Consider the following 24,533-nt stretch of genomic DNA (forward strand, 5'->3'; position numbering starts at 1 on the left):
AAAAGTTGTTGCATACAGCTGACCATCAAGAAAGGATTAAGAATTTTGCAACTACTGAAGGAATCCAATGGCATTTTATTCCGCCATATTCGCCCAACTTCGGTGGTCTTTGGGAGGCTGCAGTTAAGTCCTTTAAATACCACTTAAGAAGAGTCATGGGAATGTCATATCTCACGTTTGAAGAGTTAACAACATTAACCACACAAATAGAAGCTTGCTTAAATTCGAGACCTCTTGTAGCATTATCCAATGATCCTAATGATCCAGTAGCATTAACTCCTGGTCATTTTCTTATTGGCCAACCATTGACAGCGCTACCAGAACGAGACTTACATCAGGAGAAGATTAGTTCAATTCAAAGATGGCAAAGGATCCAACAACAATTTCAACAGTTTTGGAGAAGATGGTATATGGAATATTTGTCACAACTACAAGGAAGAAATAAGTGGAAGAGAAGCTGTGCAAACATACAGCCAGGTCAATTGGTGGTTCTCAAAGAAGATAAGCTACCTCCTCTATCGTGGAAATTGGGAGTCATCACTGAAGTGCATTCTGGACCTGACGGTTTGGTTCGAGTGGCTACTGTTAGAACTTCCATTGGTTTATATAAACGCTCAATTAGAGGACTTTGTGTTTTACCAAATAATGATGAATCGTAATGTCATTCATGTTAAAGTATATTTATTTCCTGTTTTAGTCTATTTTATTTGTTGTTATGTAAAGTTTGTTTTCTTTTCTTTTTTTTTAAAAAAAAGGTCTCTAGCCCTGTTTTGGCGGGCGGCATGTTAAGTCTTATATTATGTAGTAATATTTTTAAGAACTGGAAACACTGTTTTTACGAAATTTAGATTTCATTTGTTATTCAAGATGGAAAGTGTTGAAGAGAGAAGGTGCATAAGGCACGAGGCACGAACATTTCTTCCATAATTTTAAAGTTAAGTTTGTTATTTAAGTGCAATGAACACAGTGAAGTTATTATATGTACTTTGTGGTTTATTTTAAGTGTTAGTTTAAAACCACTCCCAATCCATTTGTCTTGCATAATCACTTCTGTCCATAGCCTCCAGAGGAAACATTTTTCCACTTATCCTCGTATGAAAAGAATGTGCAGTATATAGTCATCGGAAACGTAATAGTAACAACTAACCAAATTTCTAATTTATCATGAACCTGACTACTCGATGAACGATGAACCAGAAGAACTTAGTGAAATATTACTTTGAAATATCACCTATGTCAAAAGTGATAAAAGCGATTTAATATTGAACATTAAAAAAATAACATATAACAATAAAATACATTACATTGACTGTAGGGTCTATTTTTCGAAATAATAAGTGTATTACCTGAGCTTTCTTGTTCAAAACTTCGTCCAATTCCTCTTTAGTTGAGTAAGTGTCCATATTTTTGATCACATTTTACGAAGTGGGAGATTTATTGCCTCAGTCTTTGTAGTTATTTCTTCTACTCTATACAGAAAAAAAATATAAAAATTAATCTAGAAATTTGACAATGCACTATTATGATTAAATGAAAATTATAAAGAATTAAAAAATGCATCAAGATTATTAGGCTGGATATCAAGATATACTAATCGGAAATCCAGATTAACGAGACTCCACTTATATAGAAATTAGCCTTCGGCTAGCTGCGGACTGCCTTCCCCCCCAGACCCCCGCGTTTGCTTGGCCTATTTCCTCGCATTTGTTACATACCGAACATATCTCTAATATTCAGGAGTTTCGAGATATGCCCATCTTTCCCTTTTTTTCTTCCCTTCTAAGAAAAACACCCAAAAACACTGGAACACCTCTTTAATTATTTTAAATTAAAAGCCTAAATACCAACTTCCATGGATCTAATCTGAAAGGATTTCGAGATATGGCCATCTTATTTTAAGAATTCCAATCTGACCCTTGTTTCTTCTGATCTTTTTTCTTTCCTTCTATGAAAAACGCCTAAAAACGTTAAAATATCTTTTTAATTATCTAAATAGGCATACCTACCTTACGGGATTTCAAGATACCACCACACAGTGGCGTATTTAGGGGGGGCTTCCGGCCTTAAGCCTCCCCGAAATCTTACTTACTATAGTAAAGTATATGAAATATCTTGCAGAATTTACACATTTTCAGGCAAAGCCCCTCCCGAAACAAAATCGTAAATACGCCACTGCCACCACATTATTTTAACAATTGCAACCCAACTATTTGCTCCCTACTTTTTTCTCCCCTTGTAGGAAAAATATTTAAAAACGCCGAAACACGTCTTTGATTGTTTTAAATGAAACGTCTAAATAGTATACAAAATTTCATGTTTCTAACCTTAAGAGATATGGCTATCTTATTTTAACAATTGTAACCCCTATTCTTTTTTCCCTACCCGCCATTTTCTTTCCTTCTAGGGGAAATATCAGAAAGGCTGAAAAACCGTCTTTGATTATTTTACATGAAAAATCTAAATACCAAACTTTATGTCTCTAACCATAACGACTGGGTTAGAGACTAATTTTAAAATAAATGGACACAGATTGATACAGAAGAGTGCAGAAAGAGGTACAGAAAGTTAAACAACGAGTTGCGAAGAGAAATAGACAGAACAAGAGAAGAGTTTTACAAAAGAAAAAACTGCTAGAACATAGAAGAAATATAAAGAATTAGGAAATGTGAAGAAATGTACAAGGAGGTGAAGTCTATGGAACTTCGGATGCAACAAGAGGATATTACGATGGCAGTAGAATATAAGAATGGGGAGGTAGTCAGCGAGAGAAGTGAAGTCTTAGGAAGATGACAAGCATATTTTGAGGATTTATATGAGAGTAGGAATAGACCATGCGACCTAGAAAATGAAGTAAGCGAGGATGATAAAGGGTTTAGTATTCTTAAAGATAAATTTGAAAAATCTATATCTGAGATTAGGAACAGAAAGGCAACAGGGATAGATAACACTAGTTAACAAATTTAAACTTTTTGTTTGTTACATGAGAAAAATCACCTGATCTTAAAGGAACTTTTTGCGCTGAATTCGAATATGCACTCGGTTTCTCTCCATCACGTACAGTTTTCCCGTAACAGAGGGATTTTCGGGAAATTCCCTCAAAAATTTCCCTTTTTCAGATATTTTATTACCCTAGCTCCTGTCCCCTTACATATAGTAACATAGAAATTATACCTAAGTATACCTTGATTTATATTTAATAAACCCTAAAAGTTTCGTAAAAATCGCTTTGTTCTTTCTAGAGAAATAAATATATTTGTATGTATACTGTGTGCACTGTTTGTTGCACCTGATAGTAATGCTTTCAGATCTCCTGAGTTGGGGTAAAAACGATTTGCTTTATTACTACAAACACAGACATAAAAATGAATATTTGCAATAGTCAACAACACACTTATATTGCTCTCTGTAAATTAGAAACGTGTATAAAAATAGAATGTACTTCCAACGTGTATTTTTTTTAAATGTACAGTATATGTATATCTTAATACATATATATACAATTCTCCAAGTTTTTTTCGTTTTGTTCATGAAATGGTTATCAATATTTGTTATCAAATGTAACAGAATGCAAAAGAAAGAAAGAATGGAATACAGACTCATTGTTGACAACAATGAACTAATGCAGTCTGAATTTTCCACTACGGTATCGTTTCCCCCCTCCCCCCGCGCATTTCTTTCTTTCTTGTGTTCTTGACACCTGGTGAGGGAGTTTTGTACATTTTTATATTGACGTGTGGTTTAACACTACTTCACTTTCAAAGTTGTCTTTGCTGCTAAGAGTGCTTTCATGTTTGGTCTTAACGGCATTATACCCAACTAAGACCAGAAGTTTAGTTTGTCATCAGTACAATGGCGTCAAGAGGACGGCGTTCGTGTGTTAACTCACCAAATAGTTTTTGTTATGTGTGTGGCCAGTTTGTAGTTAAAGGACAGTGTAGATCCATTACGCCATCGGTGAAACTAGCATATTATATATATTTCGGATGTCGTGTGGGAGATCAGGACAAAACTTGGGCACCCAACATAATTTGTGCGTCGTGCTACGTCACTTTACTTGCATGGGCCAAAGGGAAACGGAGGTTCATGAAATTTGCTGTACCAATGGTGTGGAGAGAACCCATCAACCATCTGGATGATTGTTATTTTTGTCTCACAGTAGTTAAGGGACATTCTAAAAAAAGCAAATACACAATAAGTTATCCCAACGTTAAATCCGCAATTAGACCTATTCCGCACGGGGATGAACTTCCACTTCCCGAGCCCCCTACCAACTGGAAAGAGATATGGCTTAAAGACTCTGATGATGATCATGACCTTGATGAACCATCGACATCAACATGTACATCCAAGGATCCAACGTTCATCCCTGACTGTGTTCGCGAGCCACATTTCATCCGGCATTGTGAACTTAATGACCTAGTCCGTGATTTGCACCTGACAAAACAAGAGGCGGAACTTCTGGGATCAAGGCTCGAGCAGTGGAACTTATTGGATGCAGAAACGAACATATCAGTGTACAGGAAAAGGCATGTTCAATTTTCAAGCTATTTCTCAATGCAAGATAATGTGTGCGTATGTACGGATATAAATGGGTTGATGGCGGAGCTAGGAATTCCTTACGTTCCAGAAGAATGGAGGTTATTTATCGACGCGTCAAAGGTCAGCCTTAAAGCTGTCCTTTTACATAATGGAAATAAAAAACCTTCTATACCACTTGCGCACTCAGTGAAGATTAAGGAATCCTATGACACCATGTCAACTTTGCTAAATCTTATAAATTACAAGGACCATTGTTGGCAAATATGTTGTGATCTCAAGGTAGTTGGTATTTTATTAGGATTGCAGTGCGGTTACACGAAGTACCAATGTTTTTTATGTTTATGGGATAGCCGAGCTGATGACAAACATTATGAAGTGAAGGAATGGGAACCTAGAGTGAATTACGTACCTGGAGAATGCAACGTCAAATACGCTCCTTTGGTAGATCCTAATAAGCAGGGCCCGGATCTTGTTGACAAGTCAACTTTTTACTGCTACGCATAGGACAAGGCGAGTTCAAATAAAAACGTTATCCCTCAACTCAAGGTTCTAAAAGTATATATTTTTAAGGTCAACTTTTGGTCACTTTTTGCTGTTTTGAAGTTTTAGGTCATTTTTTAATATTTTAAGGTAACTTTCAGGTCACTTATGGTCATTTTTTTAGTCTTTTTCATCTGCATAAGGAAATTTTAAAATGTTTACAAATTTGAAAAATACAAAATTAGTTTCTCTCTTTTCCTGCTTTCTGGCTATCGAGATGGAAAACTGCATTCCTAAAAAGCTAATGAACACTAAGCTGTAACTGGTTGACGAGGGGTGGGGGGTTGCTAGGTGGCCAGAGATGATTTTGGGTTGTTGACCACAAAGGATGTGATCAAATGAATAACTAAAAATGAATTAGAAGACGTACAAAGATTTTAAACAGGGTTTTATCTATTATTCTCGTGTATACAGTCTACACTTGCGAAATTCTATTCTTTAAGTGTGCTTCCTAGTTTCAACTCGGGAGTGAATTGACACTTTATGTACAATATCATACAATGGACTGCAATTAACTGAAACAAAACTTTTGAAAATGAGTGACAAATGGTAATTAAAATCCAATAGATATTCAAAAAATGTCGATGTTTAACAAAATAAACTTTTTAAGAAAACGCAAATTTTAATGTCAATTTTTGTGAATTTTAGGGTCATTTTACAGGAATTTTAGTGTCATTTTATAGGTCACTTTTTAGAAAATTTTAGGTCAACAAGATCCGGGCCCTGCTAATAAGATATTACTACCGCCACTTCATATCAAGTAAGGACTTATGAAAAACTTTGTCAAAGCCATGGACACATCTGGTGAAGGTTTCAAGTATTTGCGAGATAAGTTCCCTAACCTGAGTAATGCTAAGATTTCAGCGGGAGTGTTTATTGGTCCCCAAATTAGGAAATTAATGCTTGATGATAGCTTTGACAGCAAGTTAAACAGTGCTGAGCTAGCTGCCTGGACAGCATTTAAGTGTGTTGTGCGCAACTTTCTGGGCAATAACAAAGCTGAGAGTTACACAGAAATCGTACAGGACATGATACATAAATACAAAGAGTTGGGTTGTAGGATGTCTTTAAAAATCCACTTTTTGCACTCCCACCACCTCAGCTTCTTTCCTGCTAACCTAGGTGCTCTCAGCGACGAACAGGGGGAAAGATTCCACCAAGATATAATGGCAATGGAGAAAAGGTACCAGGGACGATGGGATCCTTCAATGATGGGGGACTATTGTTGGGGTCTTGTTAGAGAATGCAACATTTCTTACAAAAGAAGGAAGTAGTGTACGTTTTTGTAACCCAATGGAAGTTTCATATATTGTGATAGTTTTGATTGTATTTTCATGACCTTTTGGTACATTTGTATTATTGTTTATTGTAAATTGTCACACTTGTAAATTATATTGTATTATATTTTATATGTGTGTTTGTGGTAATAAAGCAAAACGTTTTACCTCAACTTAAGAGATCTGAAAGCATTACTATAAGGTGCAATAAACAGTACACACAGTATACATACAAACATATTTATTTCTCTAGAAAGAATAAAGCGATTATTACGAAACTTGGAGGGTTTGTTAAATATGAATCAAAGTATACTTAGGTATAATTTCTATGTTAATATATGCAAGGGGACAAGATCTTGGGGTGTAAAATAAACGAAAAGGGAAATTTTTGAGGGATTTTCCCGAAAATCCCTCTGTTAGGGAAAATCGTACGTGATGGGGAAAAACCGAGTGCATATTCGAATTCAGCGCAAAAAGTTCCTTTAAGAACAGGTATTTCCTTTTATGTAACAAAACCTTTGTTAACTAGTGTAATATACCAATTGAATTTATTACGAATATGGGAGACAAGGGCAAGAAAGAATTGTTCCGACTTTGCAATGAAATATATGAAAAAGAAGAGAGGCCAAAAAACTTCCTGAAGACGATCATGATATCGACGGCTAAGAAACCGAACCCAAAGAGATGTGAGGATTATAGAACTATTAGTCTCATATCTCATGCAGCAAAAATTTTGCTTCGAATTTTGAACAGAAAGTTGTATGGAAGAACAGATGAAGAAGTTGAGGAGAACAATTCGGGTGTAGGAGAGGCAAGGGTACAAGAACTGCAATTGTATTAGTAAGGGTGAACAGTGAAAAGTTTATAGAAAAAGGGAAAGAGGTGTATGTTGTATTTATTAATCTAGAAAAGGCTTTTGACCGCGTGAATTGGGATTGTTGTTGGGAGAAAAGAAGGTTGACTTGGAATGGAAAGATCGAAGACTCATAAGAAACTTAATATGAACCAACAAGTAAGTGTTAGAAGCGGAGAAGAAACGACAGAGTGGTGTGCAATTGGAAGGGAAGTTCTACAGGAATGCTGTCTCTTGCCTACATTATTTAATATCTATCTAGAAGAGATAATGGAAAAGAGCCTACAAAATGAAGACGGCATTTTAGTACAAGGTAGAGTAATTAGGTGCATACGTTTTGCAGATGATATGGCGCTGGTTGCAGAATGTGAAGAGAAAATCAATAAGATGTTAGAAAACATGAGAAAGGGCTGTGAAGAATATAGGATGAAAATAAATGTTAGAAAGACAAAAGCCATGGTGATTGGAACGAAGGGGTCGGCGTCAAATATAGAAGTAGGAGCGGAGAAAATAGAACAAGTGAATAGTTTTCGATACTTGGGTAGTATTATTAGTGATGATGTGAAGTGAGGTGAAATAAAAGTAAGGATAGGAATGGCAAAAGAAGACTTTAGGAGAAAGAAGAAACTATTTTGTGGGACCTTGAATAAAGAATTGAAGAAAAGACTTATAAAATACTTCATGTGGAGTATTGTGCTGTATGGGTAAGAAACATGTACACTACGCAAAAGTGATGAAAAACGACTGGAAGCTTTCGAAATGTGGGTGTAGAGAAGAATGGAAAGAATTAGATGGTCGAGTGGTGGGGAAGAAAAGAACAATTTTAGATATTATAAAGAAGAGGAAGAAAAACTGGTTGGGACATAGGATAAGAAGGAACTATCATGTGGGACGTGCTAGATGGTATGGTGGCCCGAAAGAGAGGGAGGGCCGAAGGAGACTTTAACGAACGATATCAAAAGAGAGAAATCATAGTGTAACGAAGGAGAAGAGATTAGAGGAAGACCGTGGAGTATGGAAGCTCCTCAGTTGCAGCAAGTGAGCTGCCAATAATGACAGAATATCTATGATGATGATGAACCTTAACAAATTTCGAGATACAACCATCCAATTATAAGAATTGTAACACCACCCTATTACTTCCTTTCTGGGTCAAATATATTTGAAAAGGCGCTGAAACACGTGCCTAATTATTTTAAATGAGAAGTTCATATACCTAATTTCATGTCTCTCACCTTCAGAGATTCCAAGATATGGCTATTTTAAGATAATAATTGCCACCTCTATCCCCCCATACCCGTCGAATTTCTAAAAATTCTTCCTAATGGCAAATTACATCACAAATCCTACGCCCTGTCCAAACTTCAAGTTTCTAGCTTGAATGGTTTGGCTTAGGCGTTGATCAATCAATCAATCAGGATCTCGCCTTTTATACCATATATAAAAATGGACTCTTTATAGGGCAAAGGGGAGTAAGTATAACGGAATAAAATATATAATGCCTCACCAAGCCTAACATTATCTACAGTAATATTTTTTCACCATTCAATTAGGCTTCTAGAAAATTTCCAAAATTTTGCTTAAAAAATATTGAAAATACTCTACGACCCTAACGTCATTGACAGTTGTTCTATATGTAAAATATTGTACGAATAAAGTTGCAATAGGACTCATATGATAGTTATTTATGTAGCCAAACTATCAAAAATATTAGCAATGAAGCTTACAGAATAGGGCTGGCCACATTTTCCGGAAATCGGAAAATATATTTCACGGAAACGATTTTTTTCCGCAAAAAACGGAAACGGTAAAGGTCATCCTTAGTTTATCATCTATTCCTCAACTGAATAACTTAAAAGTGAAAACGAAAATAGTTAAAAATGTACAAATTTAATGAAATTTAACATCTATTTGTGGGTGGAGGACACTACTTAATCACAGTACGCAGAATTGCAGAATCCGGATCCGGAGTTCGGACCTCTGTTTTCATATCCGCTTACCAGAATCACGTTTTCAGAATCTTGAAATCTGGGTTTCAGATCATGGTTCCAGCAAGAATTGCATTATCACTGCAAATGGCGGAGTCGGTGAGGTGTTCTGCTCCTAATCGGGAAGTCCTGGATCGAATTCGGGTACACACATCATCCTGGCTGGGGTTCTTTATGGGAGGGGTGTCTTGAGCCCTAACCTTAGGAATACACCTCATTACAATAGGACTCATATGATAGTTATTTATGTAGCCAAACTATCAAAAATATTAGCAATGAAGCTTACAGTGACACGTGGAGATAATTGGAGTTAATTCGAAACGAAAAAATAAATAAATAAAAAGAAACCTTGAATGTAAGAAATAATAAACATTTGAAATGAAAGTAAGTATACAGTTATCAAGATGGTAGATGATCTAGCTGTATGAAGGCATAGAAATGAGGCATAGTGTTAATAATATATGCTGTTATGGACAATGTTCGAAGTGGAAAAGCAGAGGCGGTATCAGGGGCGCCGATTACTCTGTAAATTTGGGGGAGGGCATTCAGATGCAGAAGGCATATATGAGGATTTTTACGACAAATTGCATTCAAAATTATACCAAATATTGTATATTCTTAAATACGATAAGGGGCCTCACATGAGCTTTGGGGGGGGGGCAATCGGCCCCCGAGGATCGGCGCCCTTGGGCGGTATGCTTTATTACAATTTTGACCTGACATACCAGCTATCTAAATGTTGAAATACAGTGACGGTATTTTGCCTAAAAGATTGCATTTATATTATATAATGACTGAAAACGACTAGAGAGCTTTTCTTTAGTTACAGGGGAGCATGGAGAGACTGATCCCTCGCCAACAACTTTCTAGAAAACATTTTTAAAATACCCCCTTATGTTGTATTATAGAAAATTATACATGAAAATGCTCAAAATCCGAGTTTTTATATTAAGAATTTCTTGCGGGAATACTCCCGGACCCCCCACTCGACTGAGGGGTATTCCCCGAGAAAACCATCGGAATAATCTCCTCCAGAGCTGACAACCCTAAATCCGCTCATGCTCAAAACATGATATTTATATGGATTAAGTCAAGAAGATACATACAATTCAATATAGCACATCTAAATTTAAATTAGATGAATTTTCTTGAAGACACCTTATTTTAAAAACAAAAGGTAGGAAAAAGATAAAAATATCGGTGTTGTCAACTTAGAAATTATTTCTATATAAGAAATAAAATCTTTTTACATGCAAAGCTATTCGTTAATTACTGTGTATAAAAATGGATTTATTCAAGATATTTAGTATCTATTCTCCCGATACGGTATCTCGGTATGTCTTGAACACTGAAAAACCAGAGGCGGTATGGCATACCACTGCATACCGTCACTTCGACCACTGGTTATGGAGGACACAAAATGAATATACTAATCTTCATTCCACCATTTCATTCATCTCTCATCATCACCACCTCCTTTAGCCTAACCGACATAACCGTGGGACGTAACACTCAAAATTTCATTTCATTTCATTTAACTTTTCGGAAGTATTCTAAAAACTGTCATACATCATACACTATACTAATCCTTACCTGTCACGCTTGAATTTACACACTAATATAAACACACACAAACACACTCACATACAAGAAAAAACTTTCTGCGCCAGATAAGAAATGTCTGTATAAAGCTTATGTGTGCAACAGAACAGAACTGTTGCTTTCATTGCACAAAGAAATTAAAATACTCATAGGCCTAATCAACATTAGACAGGTAAAATGATATCCTTCCAGAAACACTAGTAATGATATAATATACACAGGGTATTAATGAACTATACCGACAAACCTTAAGAGGTGATTCCTCACATCAAAATAAGAGAAAAAGTTCATATGGACCTATAGCGAAAAGTGCATAGTTTCGGAGCTAGGGCTGTTCAAAATCGCGAAAAAGCCAAATTTAAAGAGGCCCTATTTCGAATTCGAGAGAATGTGGATGGTGGTCCTTATCAGTGTAAAGGAAGCCAGGCATACAGAATCCAAAAGTGCATATTTCATCAATTGTCATAGGTGTAAAGTTTATTTCCTACAGGGTGTAATTCCCAGATATGTTTTCAACAGAGTTTTCAGATAACACTAATTTCAAGAAGGGTCCAAAGTAGGCACGAGGTAAACCTTGACAACAATGGACATCCAAGTCTTCGGAGGGAAGGCGGAAGTACCAGGGGCCGGCAGCTCTATGTTTCTTTGTGTTAGCAATAACGTGTGATGATACGTATTTCGTCACGGTATATTTCACGTTTTCTTCACTTGTAAGCGTGAAAGAAAACATCGCACCACGCTTTTGCCGGAGCACGAGAGACTGTGCTGCTGACGATCCTTAACACTTCCGACATCGTGCTAAAGGATTCCGTGTTCATTGCTATCAAGGCTTATTGTTTGCCTACTTTGGACCAATCATAAAGTCAGAGCATATCTCAAAATTCGGTTGATGGCACGTCTGGGAATTTCACCCTGCAGGGAATCATCCGTACACCCATTAAATATTAATGGAATATACAATTTTGGATTGCGTATGCGTGACTTCCTTTACGCTGGTAAGGACCACCACCCACAATCTCTAGAACCCAAAATAGGGCCTCTTGAAATTTGGCTTTTTCGTGATTTTGGACACCTCTAGCTCTGAAACTATGCACTTTTCCCCATAGGTTCATATGAACTTTTTCTCTTACTTTGATGTGAGGAATCACCTCCTAAAGTTTGTCGATATATATATATATATATATGTGTGTGTGTGTATGTATGTGTATTTTTAATATGTTAATTAGTGATAAGCAACCTTAAATTCAGACCTTTAATTCATTAAGAAATAAAGTAATTCATTCATTCAATAACAAATTAAGTAATTACTATAATTTCAAACATATGTAGTAGCCAAACTATATTTTAGATTTTAAATACAAACATTAAACATATTTTTCACTTCCATTGATTACTATTGAGACACTCGCAAAGAAGGCTTCTTATGAATTTCCGTTACATTTCACAAAATATTTTTTGCCGTAAAAGAATCGGAATGAAAAAGCTATTTGTGTGGTCGCATACAGAATAAAATTATTACAAATGTTTACAATTATTACTGGAAATTAATGCCGTCGCCTATTTCGAACATTTAAAAAAAGTTTTTATTGTATTGTAATTTCATTTATTATCGATAGTATGAAATGTAAATATTTGTAAACTTCCATAACTGTTCTCCAAGTGGACCTGTACACAACTAAAAGTAATTTTGTCAAGTTTAACAGAAAGTCCAAAACAAGACTCTTGAAAACAGCTCTTATTTGCCTCTCCTTTAGCCTCACCGGCATCAACGTGGGACGTAAAACTTAAATAGGGTGAATGTGCCAGTACTCAGCCTCCTAACTCAAATTTTAAGTTCGAATGTCATTTTTGATTTTAATTTTGAACAGAGTGAGACTTCTTCATGATATATGTATTCATTATTTAGTCTAGTTTACAATGAAAGGAGTGTTTTTAATGTCATTATTAGGATTTTAACAATATTTATAAATTTCCTAAAAATGCCGAAAAATACCAGTACTCAGCCACTACATTCTAGAACTCAGCCATTAACGAACCTAAAGTCAGCCAACAAAATTTGAAACTAATGATAAAAACAGATGTAATATCATGGAGCGTTTTTTATTTTGCTACATGACACTACAAATATAACAGATTGCATTATAATTGTCTAATAAAAAAACACATCATTTATTTCTCGGAAAAACAGGAACAAAATTGTATTGAGCGGACCCTTCGTAAAAATATAAGCAACCATGAAGCTAAAACATTTCAAATAGAACTAAAGTTGTTAGATCATAGCTAAATTTCATGACCAGTATATCGCAATATCATTTGATTACTCCAGTTAAAAGTTAGAAAACGCCAAAAGAAAAAAAAACTCACAAAAATATGAAATAAAATCGAATTATGTCTTCATAAAAATTCTACGAAATTAGGAATATTTCTCATAGAACTAGAGTAGAAATATGTCACAGTCATCAGTTTATCACCATGTTTGAACACCTTTATTAAGTTAGAAAACGCAAATAAAGCATTTACTTCTTACAAATAATAATAATAATAATAATAATAATAATAATAATAATAATAATAATAATAATAATAATAATAATAATAATAATAATAATAATAATGTAGTAGTTGTCTTTTCACAAAAATTCCAGGAAGTTGGAATTTTCTTTTTTGCTCTTTTTCTTTCCTTTTCTTTCTTTTCTTTTTTTGTTTGGCTTTAATTGCTTTCTTCCGTTCAAAGATCTTGGCCATCATTATATTTCTCCATTCATCTGACGATATGGCACTTGATAATTTATTTTGCTTCGTTGCCTCTTTGAAGTCTTCGCAATTGGTTCTGGCCAAAATAAATTATTTTCAAAATTTGGTGAGACTTGTCTACTGTTATTTGAACTTTTTTCGGGAGCTTTATCTATGACTGTGTATGACTTCTCAATATTATCGTTGGCGCTTTGAACTTGAAGTAATGTACCATCTTTCAAAACACCGTACCATCTTCCATTACATTATGGACCAATATTTCAGTACGATCTGCTTGACAAGGAAATAGAGAAGGGATATGCGAGGAAATCAGTCAGCCGATACACTTCAATCTTTTTCCAAACGTCTTTTCACTAAGCTATTTTTAATGTATTTAGAGTAGTCTACAGTATTTGCATTGAAAGGACACAAGCCACATTACCTGAAACCATTTCTAATTGAATGGGAGAGAAAAGAACGGTTTACTACTGTTGACAAAAGTGAAGAGAAATGAGATTTTGCTACAGACTTATGTTTTTGGGTTGGCTTTGCCAGTCATGAACTGTCTTCTTCCATTCTATCTTGAGGGGTTTGAAGGCACTAACATCTGCTGGCTGAAGAATGTGTATTGTATTAGGTGGTAAGGCATGTAGAATTATTCAGTTTTCGATGCAAAACACATTAAATTCCATAGTTGGATGTGTGCGATGCCCTTCAGCAAATAAAATTATTGGTCTTTTAACGTTATTTCTTCCAGCCATTTGTTTATACCATTTACAATATACTCATAAGAAGTATTAATCCTCATCCAGGCCTGTTTCTGATCTTCCCCAAAACCAGACCTTTGGGATACTTTCTATGATGTCAGGCGATGGTTTAACATACGGGAAGATAACCGTTGGAAATACAGTTTCGCCGTTTGCCAGAGGAAACTAGAAGAACAGTGATTGTTTGTCAATTGCACGTCGGACTTCATAAACATTTTTCAAACCTTTCGATAGGATAACTTCACCTGTTTCGAGACAAAGGCTAAAACTAGTTTCATCACCATTAAAGATTCGGGTGGGATCTTGCAGAATATTGGATGCGTTAATGCTTTGGAGGTACCTCGAGTTCTTTAAACCACTTCCGAATAAATTCTTCGGTGACTGTTGCTCTTGCCTTCGGAAACTCTGCAAACTAATTCTGGGTTTCCTCGTAAGAACAATTTATACCATTTCTCTCCTAGATAGCTCTCTTTGAAAAGTTTCTTTCTATTGTCACTTTTTACAATATTGTATACTCTATTAAATATATCCATTTTATTTTGCCCAAATCCAACTTTGGCTATTTTAGTGTGTTGCGAGAAACATTGAATGTTCTGCTAGCTTCACGTATAGTCATTCCAGCCCTCAGTGCATTGTAGAGAGACTCTTCTAAGTACTGGTGAATTGACCACCGTTTTAATTTCTTAACTTAAATTTTTATTCCTTTTTCATTCATTTATATTTACTTCCATGAAATGAGTAAGTGGGAACCTGGCTTTTTGCAAATTTGGATATTGATATTTAAAATTGCAGTAAAATTACCAACAGGGCTGACTTTTGGCTTTCGAGGCACCAGTACTCGGCCTTTGCATTTTTACCGGGGCTGACTACTGGAAAAACAAAGATTTGTGAGTCATGCTGTATGCTATTAACAGAAGGGAAGTGAATACTTGGTCTGGGCATGTGATGGACGAAATTGCACACATATGTTATAATTCCAGTACTCAGCCCCGGGGGCTGACTATTAGAAAATCACTCATTTTTCAATTCCAGTACTCGGCCCCCCCTATACAAACGAAATGCTCAAAATCTACCAAAATTTTTTTTCTGTTTTCATTTCCTTAATATATATATAAATTAAAAAATAAAAAGAATATTTATTATTTTTACATTAGATAACAAATACACACTTGTAACAAAAAGTCTCGTCTGTTATTTTTTACGTAGTAGATTCACGCATTTCAACATAGTGTCTTCTTTGTCCACCTATTGTTGCGACACTAGGTGACATTTCGGTGTGACATGTGATCGGCTGTGTAGAGGATGAATGTCTAAAAGCTAAGCTTCATATTGATAAGGGTCAAAACGTAACGTTTTCTTATTTTTGTTTCGAAAATGCGTAAATGGCTGACTACTGGTGAGGGGCTGACTAGTGGCACATTCACCCTATTTTCTCTTATTTGTAAAAGAATACATAATGATCGCTTTTGGCTGTTGCAATAGTCTGTTCAAGAAGTTGAATAAAAATTCAGCATAGCATAACAACAAAAGCTACTTCTTTCATATGTTAAAGAAAAAGCTCGTGTGTAGTGTAGAGTGCGTCGAATTCAGTGGCGAAAGGTCGTAAGAGACCCTGAGGCCTGGCTTACCATTTTTTTTTCAGAAATTATAATTTATAATTAATTCATTTTCTTTTCACAGAATGTATGATAGTTTTCTAAGTTGAAGAAAAAAATTGTTTGATAAAGAAATCGTGGTTAGCACCACTGCTGGGAGGCTCACCGAGCAGTGTCTCAGGCGGCAGTAGAACTACCGCCAAGCTACTCAGAAAATCCCGCGAGAGAACGTGTTGGTAATAATAACCTGCGAAAGAGACCGGCCTCAGCGCTTATCGATTTTCGTTTCTACATAAAGCGTTTCTCTCGAGACCTTCGATTTCGATTCGATATGTCAAACAAATAAAAAGCAAGAGAACGTGGGCCTCATACCATACCAACTTTGCTTAATTTTGGTACGCAACGCAACGCAAAAGCTGGAACGAGCAATTCTAAAGGTGCTACGCTTATTATCGCAAAATAATGCCCCTTTATTCAGTTACGTTGGTGCAAACATGTACGACTCGTTGAGTTCATTAAAATTGAGTAGAGAGTGTGTGTTTTTGATATGGTGAGCGACATTTTTTTTTTTCATTTGCAAAGTGAATGAGAGAAAATGCCAGTAAGTGGAGAAAATGAACTTAATATAATTCCTATTAAAGAATCTTCTACTCAGTGGTCTTTTGAAAATTAATGTGTTATTAAGGAACGAAGACCAACCCTTGTGTTGAAAATAGAGCAGAGGACAAGAGAGTTCTGCTTGCATTGGTACAAAAAAATATTTGGGGTTGTTGACATATAAAAAGCAGGGTATGAAAAACTATTTAAGTATGATTCTGCTTTTAAAAGGGAATTAAGTGACACACAAAATGACTTGATTGAATGCTTGTCATGTGTTTTAAACAATATAATTAAAGACGAAATTTTACAAGCAGAGTTTGTTTCAGTACAAGTAGACTAAACAACATGGGCCTTATGCAGAGTCGTTTTGAAGCGCGATTAGTGACATACTAAAGAGTTCGACTAACATAAGTCTCCTGCAGTAGTCAGTGTTTTAGTATGATGCTTTATCATACGTCGAAATGACTCTGCATAAGGCGGAATGTGTTTCTTGTGAAGCGCAGATAATGTTCATCTTCCCCACTCGATCACGCCAAATTAAAACAGTTAAATTGCATTACGGTGAATTAATTTCAGCTATGAGTCACATATGAGAATTTCATTATGAAAATTGAGACCCGGATCGAATAAGTGCTGTCGATGGACTACAATTACGTTAAATTTATGTGAATTTGTCTTCTTGCGTTTCTGTAGTAAAATATTTATGTCTAATCTGTTCCATTTTATTATTATTATTATTATTATCATTATTATTATTATTATTATTATTATTATTATTATTATTATTATTATTATTATTATTATTATTATTATTATTCGTAGTAGTAGTAGTAGTCAGTATTAGAACATTGGGCCTACCCTCTTGAAACTATCACCCTTCGCCACTGGTCGAATTCTACTTCGATGCTGTAATCTCTAGCTACGGCTCTGTATTGAACTTGGGAGGTTGTTTCCAATACCACTAGGAAGAGCTGTTAATGATTTTAACTTTACACATATTGTAAAATATAAATATAAAAAAGAAACATTAATTTTTTAAAAGTCAATAATGAAAATGACTAAATGTTTAATGATCTGTTAAAGCATTCGTATCCAACTCCAATGATTTCACTAAATACAGGGTGGCCTGGAAGTAGGTATACAACCCTGCATTGATTAAGTTTAGTCGATATATTCCGACTAAGTGAAAAGAAATTAAAAACAAACCTGTATGGATGACAATAAGTAAATTATATAAAAGTCGATCAGTACGAGACTGTATACCTATATATCTACTTTTGGACCATTCTGTATATTAAAATAGGCAAAAACTTGCATATGATTTTCTCTACTTTACTATAGCTCATGATCGTGCGGTGCTTTATTTTGAAAACGCCGCCTAAATAAAAAAAAGTTTATATTATCAATTCTGATTATCTGGATTAAGATTTTAACATTTAAAGATTTTTCTGTCAATGCTGAAAGGTATAAGCGCCCTACGGCATTGTCATATTGGAGCTGGTGAGAAGCTAATGAATACAATGATTGAAAACTCGTTACACTTCCACCCACCCATAGACACCATTGTATGTGTATATCACCCCTTCCTCTCTTCTTACTCACTTCACACTCATTCCAGAGGTTATATGACTCGGCTGTTCTTCATAAGAAGAAAATCTATAAAACAGAACAAAAAGTAATTTCTCCAGAAGATGAAAGAATTCACAATTTTCAGGAGCACGGAAAAACGTAGAGGATTTTTTTTTCAGAAAACGGAAACACAATTATCCGGAAGGCAGAAAATTTTCCAGAAAACGGATAACCAGAAAATATATTTTCCGGAAACTGGACTTTTTCTTTCTCGGAAGTAGACATCCCCAATACAGAGAAAAGTTTCCTAATTGAGAACTATAAAGTAAATTTATATTCTCCTAATGTATTTCTTAGGTTAGTAGGTCTGCAGCTAGTAAGATGCTAGAGCAGACAGTATCCCTTCCCTCCTAATAAATTATTTTTTTGTCTTCTCTGAAAGAGAATGTTGTATATAATTCTTAAATTGGAGCAAGACTAAATGTGAAATTCTTCCAATATTATTTATCAAATTTAATTCAATTTAGTGTATTTTACTCATTTCTGCGTAAAATAATATGATTCTTGCTAGAAGCACTGACATCTCCTATTGGCCTTTTCAAACTTTAAAAATTTCAAACTCGAATACCCTATTAAGGTTTTTCACTATAGCGAAATTAAACTACCGCTAATTTTAGAGTTTTTCTGTAATATCTTCGACACAAATAAAAATATTCGAAAAGCAGAAACGTAGTGAACTAGACAATACGATTTTGCATGTGGTACCGTTATCCCAACTCATCTATCTGCTTTCTATTCGAGAACTGTAGATAGATTTAGCATTTTTCGCGGGTTTTGTAAATAGCGGCATACCAAAAGCAGATAGGTGAACTGGGGTAAAGGTATCACATGCACAATCGTATTGTCTAGTTCACTACGTTTGTGCTTTTCGAATATTTTTATTTGTTTTGAAGATATTACAGAAAAACTCTAAAATTAGTGGTAGTTTAATTTCGCTGTAGTGATGACCCTTAGTGGAACATGACAGTTGCCAAAGACATGGGACCAGATGCACTTCCAATCAATTTAGTTGCATCGAAATGAAATTTAAAAAATGAAATCTTCAGTTTACCCTTACCGTCCCACGATTATGCCTTTTAGACTAAGGGAGACGATGATTAAGGCAAGTAAATGATGATGGAAGAATTGGTGGAATGATAAAATGGGAGGATATGCGAGTACCCCAAGAAAACCCAAGGACATCATGTTGTCCACCACAAACTTACTTGTTCGGAGATCAAACCAGGTACTCCACGCAACAGAGGTAAGCGCTCTACCACTGAGCAACCGTGCCCCCTCCCCCTTAGTTGCATCGGGGTACACAATGTTAACTGCGGACATTAATGAATAGTAAAGCTGACTCGTAGCTAGGTGGTGGCCAAGGGACTTAGTACTCCTTTCAGCCACTTCCACCCCCTCCCAAAATTTTCAGTTGTTTGTTTAAAAAATATATGTTCAAAAAATAAACAGTCAGGAACTTAAGGTGAAAAGAAGCTACAGCTTACACATTGCATAAATAAATATCATGTCCTTGGTGTCCGACATTTTCCACTCAGTATTAATATGTACCCCCTCTAAGAAACAGGGCTCCTTATAGGTCTGTAAGGAAAGCATAATTTATACAGGGTGTTTAATAAGTAATGGTCATAAATTAAACCGTAAATAGTACATGCCAAAACTAACAAAAAAGTCTTAGTAAACATGTGTCCGCAAACGCTTCGTAACGGAGATAGGGGCTGTCGAAAGTGTGGGAAAATGAAGTTTAGAGACGAATATCTCAAAAAGTATGAATCGGACAGAGGGCGGTCCAATGAATGACTATCGAAGTCAGACATGCGCTATGCAGAAATGCATGGTTGATAACTCTGCAATGCGCGCGCAAGGGATTCGCCAAAGAAACGGAAGGAATCCCGGAAAATTGTCTAAGGAAAGGGGGCTCGAGATGAACATCGAGGGCGAGTCTATCCACCAGTAATTCATACGTCGTGGTACCAGGTCGAAAGCTCGAAAAGATACAAAATGGCGGACAATGTTTACGTGCCGTGTGTGGTTGCATAACCAGCAGGAAATGACAGAGGTAATCGAAGTGTGGTGATGTACGTTCAAAATTGCTCCAGGAAGAATTCCGACAACTAATGCATACGTACAAGTGTGGCAGCACTTAGGTAAATCAAACGGTATGCAAGGCACTGATGAAGCATTATGTGCTAAGCAGTTAACGTAACGAATATCCGCAAACTGGATTGCAATGGGAAAAGCATGACAACATTTGAGTATGTGGGAGGCGAATCTGACACATTCCGCATGTTGAACGCGTAAATGTATTACAACAAGCAAAAAATGATGGACATGTAGTGTTTCTCCATATCAACAAACAGAAATCGTCATGTTGGTAAGGTGTACAGCATTAATCATAAGGTAAACAGTAAATACCCAGATGTGTAGCCACAGAAGAGATGCATGAGAAATTAACGACCTCTATCATTAAAGTAAATGTTGGAAGTGTCGTCCATTCATGCGAATGCATGCTCGTACTCGTTTTCGCAAAGATCCACGTACTCGTGATAACATGTCGGCATCCTGTTGAATATGTCCGCACCATTGTTCCACCCTTTCTCGAAAATCTGAGATCAGAACCACTGCATTCAGTGGGCACTTCAGCGGATTTGAACCCGTAACATCATGCACCCAAGGTGAGCTCAACGTCTGTTGCAACCCCGATTCAGTATTTCCAGCTGGCTTGCATGTTCTACCAGTGTTCCTTTCGGCCATTCCATTCATTTTCGCGCATCGTTTGTTTTACCTTGGTATTGGTACAGTAAAGGACTACTCTGTACATGTGCATTCGTCTTAGGAATGTGCTCTGAAGTAGTTTAGAACATGCACCACCACCTTTCTTCGATTGCCTCTCTCATTTCCTGTTGGTTATGCAACCACACACGGCACGTAAACATTGTCCGCCATTTTGTATCTTTTCGAGCTTTCGACCTGGTACCACGACGTATGAATTACTGGTGGATAGACTCGCCCTCGATGTTCATCTCGAGCCCCCTTTCCTTAGACAATTTTCCGGGATTCCTTCCGTTTCTTTGGCGAATCCCTTGCGCGCGCATTGCAGAGTTATCAACCATGCATTTCTGCATAGCGCATGTCTGACTTCGATAGTCATTCATTGGACCGCCCTCTGTCCGATTCATACTTTTTGAGATATTCGTCTCTAAACTTCATTTTCCCACACTTTCGACAGCCCCTATCTCCGTTACGAAGCGTTTGCGGACACATGTTTACTAAGACTTTTTTGTTAGTTTTGGCATGTACTATCTACGGTTTAATTTATGACCATTACTTATTAAACACCCTATATAAGATTCATTCAACATACTTATCACAGATAGGAGACAATATCAAAGGTTTATTTCTAATACTTTAAATAATAATAATAATAATAATAATAATAATAATAATAATAATAATAATAATAATAATAATAATAATAATAATAATACTTTTGACACTGCATGGGGTCATTGGTCCTTGGTTGACAAATATTTTTTGTAGATACCTTTCGCAAAATAGCGAATCAGTTATTAGTAACAAATTTATTCATGTTGGTTCAATCTAGACGTAGTTTTAAAGTTATTTTTGGGACATATACACATTCTAAACTTGTAGTAAACTACCTCTTGTTAATGAGCTACAAGTGTTTCCCTCGGAGCAAAAGGTGTTTTGAGAAAATCTTAAGGAAATTCATATCTCAAAACTTTCGCCACCTTTCGACAAGCCGTCAGGTGCCAATAGTTAACACTTGAGATGGTTAGCTTTAGACTTGAGAATTTACTAAAGCTCCCAACTAATGAAAGGAGCCGATATAACTAATGGTTTTACCAAAACAGTCAGGATAAACAAATACGCACTTTTTCTTATTCGCATATTCCTTCACAATTCTTTTATCAGGGTAGTGTTCTGGCCGTTGACTTCCAAGAACAAATCGTGGGAATCTATCTTCTTTGTCTGCACTCACAAAGACAGAACATTTGCCTCTCATATGGGAATACGAAAGAGTTAAGAAAAGCAACAAAACGGTAGTTTGCGTGGCCAAGATACACAAGTAAATTTATCATTATCATCATAAGGTAAATATTGATTCAATGCAGCCAACTTCCAAGATAGACAGGTGGGCAACTTAGACAGTAATAAGTAACAAATGTCTTATGGGAAAATGCAGGTTCAAGACGAACCAGGTCAAGATGAGCAGATGGCCAACTTACAGAGGTGGCCAATTTGACAGGTTTTACTGTATATAAATCTTGGAGGGAAGAAAGAACTATAATATGTTACAAAAGAGAAATACATCTGTTACATCATAACTAAAAAAAACAACAAACAACAACAACAAAAAAAAAAACAGCCAAACCGGTCGAAATGAATTTTTGAAGATAGGTAATACATGGAATCAAAACAAAACGATATTGCACACAGTCTCGGTCGACAAATATGGTTTCGAGTCAAAAATCTGTATTTTGGTCTTTGTCTCGTCTCGAGCAACGGATGCTTGTCTCGATCTCGAGCTCGACGGTTAAGTTTCGATAAACTCGAAATAAATGATTTGAAATTAAAAACACATATAAATATCGTCATCTTACAGTCTGTCGTTTCCAGTCTTGGGAAGAAACGTAACGCAAGTAACGCGTTACTTTTTAAGTAATGTTTTCTAGTAACGTGTTACTTTTTAAGCAACGTTTTCTTGTAACGCGTAACAAATTTTAAAGTAACGTACCTAGTTTGCGTTATTTTTTTCGCGTTTCATTTCGAATGAGTAACTACAATATTCGGAAGCAAATATTTCTTTCTTGTAAGTGAATTTCTCAGAATGAAACTGAAGCATGAACTACGTACAGTATGTCAGTGACCGACAGTCACCGACACACAGAGAAACAGATAAGATCATAGTGTCACTTGCTGTTTTTGGAAAATGAAAACAGTCTCATGGAAATCACGCGTACTGATTGCAAGCACCTGGAAGATTTTGTCAGCTCCAAAGCAATACATCCAACGAGTAAACTACGAGTGCAATGGCACCGGTAATCTATTTTACTTTGATTGGTGTTGTTTTTATAAAGATGGAGAACGATAATATTTTACCATTCGAACATTTGAAAGAATACTTTTTCTTAAAAGCTGAGGATGATGGTCTGAAGTGCCCCGGCGGAAAATATTTATCAACAACTAGGGTGTCATAATTAACGATACACAGTAAATATACAGTAAGGGGTTAATATGAATAAATTGTGTTCTGATGAGCAGGCCTACTTTATTGATGTAATGTTGATGGTATGTAATATTGGAGTTCTTTCAGATCGTTTGCGTATCCAGAGTTTGAAACAAATAGCTTTAAAAAGCATGTATAGATTTTAGAGTTACTGTCAAGTTTTGGTTCACCCCAAGTTCATGTGTCCTCATTTTATTAGTTGTAATGTAATGCTTGTCTATAATCTGTACTAGCTGAAATACCCATCTTCACATGAGTCAGATAAAATATCTATGTAAAGAAACTGAGCAATTTTTAAAAACGGATGTCCTCCCAGCCGATGGGGATTGTATTAAAAAAAAAAAAACGCCTGTGGGAGTATCATCATTCATCTCAGCGACCGAGAAAACTATGGATTTGACACTAATACTGATCATTTTGGATTATTTTTACATGTCTCGGTAACCTTCCCCTGCAGGTGACCCCGGCCTACATACAATGGTAGCTGAATTTGAACGTCATCGCTAATAGAAGTGTCACCATTGATCTCATCGACCGCGAAAACTAAGGATTTGACAATAATACCGATTATTTTGATTATTTTTACATGCTCGGACCCCCCCCCCCAGTGACCCCGGCCCGCATCTGAATAGGGTGAATTTCGGAGTTAATGCAATCGGTGTTTCACTATTGAACTCAGCGACCGCGAAAACTATGTATTTGACACTAATATCGATCATTTTCTACTACTTTTACATGTCCCGGTAAGCGCCCCCCTGAGACCCCCCTGGTTTGAATTTAAAAAAAAGTAGTTCGTCTCCGTCTGTGGCCTGGACCAAGGTACCCGTGACCAAAATTTGTTAACTCTCGGTTCACTCGTCTGGTCCCCAGCCCGGACACAGACACACAGACAGATTGACAGACAGACACACAAACTATTTTATTTAGATATATTAGAATTTTTAGTTTTACATAACAATATTGTTATTATTTCATAATTAGTTGAGCAGAATAATAATAAGTAACCATTGTTTCTAACGCATAGGTATTGGCACGAGTCAAGCTAAAACTCGTTTTGGACTCATGGCCTGATTACACTGGAAAACGAAAGCCACAAGAAATGTAAGCAGTAATACAATACTTTTAATATACTTTTAGTATTATACTAATAATTTTAGTATAA

At 36.0% G+C, this 24,533-nt stretch overlaps 1 protein-coding gene across 2 annotated transcripts in view; it reads right to left on the reverse strand.

Moving 5' to 3' along the window:
* The window catches only part of LOC145664415 (uncharacterized), a 123,454-nt gene that overhangs the window by 95,945 nt on the left and 2,976 nt on the right, over nucleotides 1–24,533 (reverse strand). For both annotated transcript variants that reach the window (XM_081731095.1, XM_081731096.1), the window contains exon 2: nucleotides 1,347–1,469. In XM_081731095.1, the coding sequence (XP_081587221.1) occupies nucleotides 1,347–1,403 (57 nt within the window). In that variant the 5' untranslated portion in view covers nucleotides 1,404–1,469. The remainder of the gene's footprint in view (nucleotides 1–1,346; nucleotides 1,470–24,533) is intronic.

The sequence above is a fragment of the Thermobia domestica genome, chromosome 11, assembly GCF_964235325.1.
Source record: "Thermobia domestica chromosome 11, izTheDome1.hap1.1, whole genome shotgun sequence".
Lineage (NCBI taxonomy): Eukaryota > Metazoa > Arthropoda > Insecta > Zygentoma > Lepismatidae > Thermobia > Thermobia domestica.